Source organism: Buceros rhinoceros, unplaced genomic scaffold, assembly GCF_000710305.1.
Source record: "Buceros rhinoceros silvestris isolate BGI_N320 unplaced genomic scaffold, ASM71030v1 scaffold29099, whole genome shotgun sequence".
NCBI classification, from domain to species: domain Eukaryota; kingdom Metazoa; phylum Chordata; class Aves; order Bucerotiformes; family Bucerotidae; genus Buceros; species Buceros rhinoceros.
In genome coordinates this window covers 14914-19047 of record NW_010433801.1, presented here as the reverse complement: position 1 = coordinate 19047, position 4134 = coordinate 14914, and the positions used below count along the sequence as shown (strand labels likewise).

Here is a 4134-nt window from a genome sequence, read left to right as displayed (position 1 = left end):
ACTGTCGTGGAACTGCAGGAGGAATTGTCTGTTCCAGCTTGCTTGACAGCCATTCTTCTGTCCTGCTTTGTCTTCTTTAGCGTGGGATAAGTTTTACAGTTCTTGCTTTAAGCTGTTGGGAAGAGTTTTGTGGTTCTTGTGTGGATAGTTCTGAATTTTCATGGAACTAATCCTGATTTATGTGCATTAAAGGTTTTTTAGATGAAAGAGGGTGAGATCAGACATTGTGATCCTGATTGAGAATATGTATAAGTGAAATATATGTCACTGCTCTTCTGAACTTCCTCTTACGTACGCTGCCCTAGAAAAATGCTTTATTGATGTGGAACTCTTATCTAACTGATACACACACTTTTGAAAGGCAATCTTGGTAAATGTTTAAAGTTGACTGTGGATATTGATGCAGTTTGAGATTGGTTGTGTTAAATACCTAGCTGGAATAGTGGCCTGTCTTTGAGATTATTGGCTCACCAGAGAGTTGACATTGCAAGAGGACTGTTGTGCATTGTAATGAGGAAAATAAAAATATGCCATGTCATCTGTTGTTCCGTCCACTAAAATCCTTTTCACTCTTTGGGAGATGGATTAATCCCATCTCGTTTATTCCACTTGAGCAGATTGAGAAATCACAAATCACATGTTGTTAGTGTACCTGAAAATTAAGAGTAAAGCACTCCAAACTTGCAGTAGCTGAGAAGATACCTAGCACTGTTTGCTACTGAGTTAGGGAATTTAAACAAAATGTTACACAGCTTTTAATACTTGTCTTAAGTTTGCTTTTTTTAGCTGGATTTTTTTGGGTGTATCGCTGATACTCACAAATCCAAAAGACTGGCAGGCAAATCAGTGCACTTAAGCTATTACTTTTTCTTCTCTGGCATCCTTTGATTTCTCCTATGTATGTTGCTAAACTCTTTCTCCACATCAAGATCCTGCCTAGGTGGCAAGCTGGGTAATGAGTTATTTTTCTAACCTGTGCTAGACCTGGAAACAGAATTACTTTACTAGTAAAATTTGTGTGTAAATTGTGGCCTCAGCTAAGCACTTAGCAATTTCTTCCTAGTGGATGATTTGGCTGCAAATGAATGTCATCAAGTCCTATTTCAGCAAAAGAGTGCCTCTGAGCCAGCATATTAAAATAGGTTTCACTTTTTCCTGATATCTGACTTCATGTGACCGTATAAGCTTTCAAAAATGAAAGGCCAAATCCTGATCTTCACATTAGAATGAAAATAATGAATTAGTCTGGAATATAAATTCTGTTCTATTTAAACTGTATTTTGAGCATCATTTCAGATTTATACCCGTTCCCATATACTTTATCAGAAGGGAAGCACATCATCTGTCTTTTTTTAGTTTGTCTTTGATGTGCTTCATGTATTTGTTCGGCAACTGTAGACATACCTTCTTTGCATCATTTGCTTTCTCACCTGTCCTTTTTTCTTGTTTCTTCTTTCTTTCCTCTCATGTTTTCAGTCAGTAGTGAACCTGATCAGTGAGCTGCAGGAGCAGATGTGTAGACTGCAGCTGGAAATTAACAGTAGAATCCAAGAAAGGAAGTCTCAAGATAGGAAACCAGACTTGACACCTAATGGTCCTCAATCTAATCCAAGATCAGTGGTAGAGACTCTCAGCCAGAGGAACTGTTCTCGGTGTGATGTACGAGAAGCATACACTTTAGCAGACGCCTGTGTATTGCCTCTTCTCTTGCAGAATCTAAATTCCACTAACCAGAGCTGTGTTGTGAATTATTGACATTAATCTTTGTGGCTTTCATTAACAAAGAGTGAGGTGATCATAAAAACGATCCAAAAAACCCCCACCCCAGGCACCCCACCCTTGATTATTGGGACAAATTTGGTCACCATTGATGTCTGTCTACTAAAGCACAGAGATCTGTAAGACCCAAACACCTCTTTCAGGTTCGTTATGATTTTCATTTCACCTGGAGATCTGTAGTGCTAGTGTGGTGTGGGGTTTTTTTATTTTTGGATTTGTTTGAGTTTTTTTCCCTTCGTTGAGATTTGTCGGTTTGATATGCAGCATGCTAGCATGGTTTGCTAGTCTGCTGATTGTCCTCAGGGTGATAGATGTCACCCTAGCCATGTGTGGTGGTGCACCCTAACCACTCCTCTGAACACAGATTATTAATGCCTGAATATCTTGAAAGCTTAATGCAGATATAAAATACAGTTTCAGATAATACTATCTGAAATATATCCTTTCTTTTTCTAATGATAACGTTAAAATGAATAATAAAAATAACCTGCTTGTACCCTTAGAATAGCGTATCCAACACAGTTTTTTGTCCTCTGGCTTTTGCAGTTCTTCTGCAAAAATGCAGAAGAGCATTTTTGAATTTACAGTACAGATCCTCAGTGTATTTCATCAAAACTATGTCATATGTCAAAACAAAATCTTAAACTGCTTTCTTGGCAAGTAGCTTAAACACCTGTTTGGGGAGAGGATTGTCACTGTAATGAAAGTTAGTAAGCTTGTAGCACTGTGCGTTTCTGCTTACTTTCTGAGCGGGCTGAAAAACAAAAAACCCAAAAGAAAGCAAAACAAAACCCAGTAGTTAATGTCACATGAGACTGCAGCAGTGGATTGTTTGGATCATTTTCACTCGGATACACATGACTTCACCAGGCTCAGCTATCTTCCTGATACGAGTAAGAAATTTGTTTGTAATTTCAAGTGGAGAGTTTGAGAAAGTATTCCTTGCCTCTCAACTCAGAATAGTTTCTGCCACCTTACTCTAGGTCACAGCTGTTAATGTGGTGGTTCAGTGTTCGTTACTGTGTGTCCATGCATGATCTCTAATTCAGGACTACGAAAAATTAATATCTGCCAAAGAAATCTTACTTTTAGCTCCTTTTACTAGCTGCTGTTCTTCCTTTGCAGGGTTTGATACAGGAACTTAGACACCTCAAAATTAAAGTGGAAGAACTGGAAAATGAAAGGAATCAATACGAGTGGAAATTAAAAGCAACTAAAGTAAGCAGAATACTTGGCATTTCCTAATGACAGACTTATTTCAGCTGGAAGGGGATATGCTCCACTTCCCCTCAGTATTTACTTTTCTTAAAACTGACCTGTGTCAGGGCCTACTATAAAGTCAAGTATTCTTCAAGCACCTTTGGAATAAGTATTTTGGTTTGAAGTTTTTGTGAGTTCTTTTTTGCCTTTTGCTCCTTCCCTGCAGTTTCCAGTCTTCTACTTTTTTTGTAGTTCTTACCTGCCTTACAAAAGACCTGTTCTGAGGAAAGGCCTCTTTGAAGATTTTCTGTCTTCTATTTGTGTAGTGACTGCGGTGACAAGCCTCTATGGAATATGCTCTCCAGACTGAAGAGACATGCAAAGTTGGCTGGGTGTTCACTTACTATGGAATTTATTTTAATAGACACTGAGCCCAAAATACACCATTAGATCATCTGCTTTGACTTCACGTATGTCAGAGCGCAGAGCTGCCTAACCCTTCTGTTAACCTTAAATCCTGGAAAGCTGTTGGATTGTAATCTGGAGAAACTCGACATTTGACACATTTAATCATTTTCCTCAGTAATTAATTTTTCTAGTTGGACATTCTCATTGTTTAACAGTTGCACTTTTTTCTAGTTTGAATTTTTAGCCCTTTTCCACAAAATTCAAAAGCACCTTATTATTTTACCCTGTTGAGGTGTGCTTTTGTGCTGTAATCGCATCTCCTTTCATTTGTGTAGTACTGTAATCCCTGTTCATACCAATGACTAACTTTTTGAGTTGTGCTTGGATCTTGGAAAACCTATTGAACTAAGATTTTTTTAATACTTGATAGTTTCATCCCACAACAACAGACAGCTATTTGTATTAGCGTTTCTTTTTTTTTTTTTTGAGGATTCTTGGATGAATATTGGAATGTTGCAATTGTGCCTTTTTTCCTATTAAGATACAGCTCTTGTATCCATGAAAACCTTTTCTCTGACGTAGTGAATGTGAACAGTCGTTGGGAAAAATATTTTCTCAAGCAGTATGTGGCCAGCTGCCAAGACAGATAGAAGTTATGGGAAGCGTAGGAGCAGAATGAAAGTAAGAAAGAATCGTAAAACCCATTGAATGAGAGAAGATGCAAGACTAGGAAGGAAGAAAAGTACA

At 38.0% G+C, this 4134-nt stretch overlaps 1 protein-coding gene across 1 annotated transcript in view; it reads left to right on the top strand.

The window, feature by feature from the left end:
• The window catches only part of LOC104500577 (liprin-beta-2-like), a gene marked incomplete at its 3' end in the record, with an annotated part of 65109 nt that overhangs the window by 46795 nt on the left and 14180 nt on the right, over positions 1 to 4134 (top strand). The window contains 2 exon segments of the mRNA XM_010144242.1: positions 1477 to 1659; positions 2905 to 2997. Coding sequence (XP_010142544.1) covers positions 1477 to 1659; positions 2905 to 2997 — 276 coding nt within the window.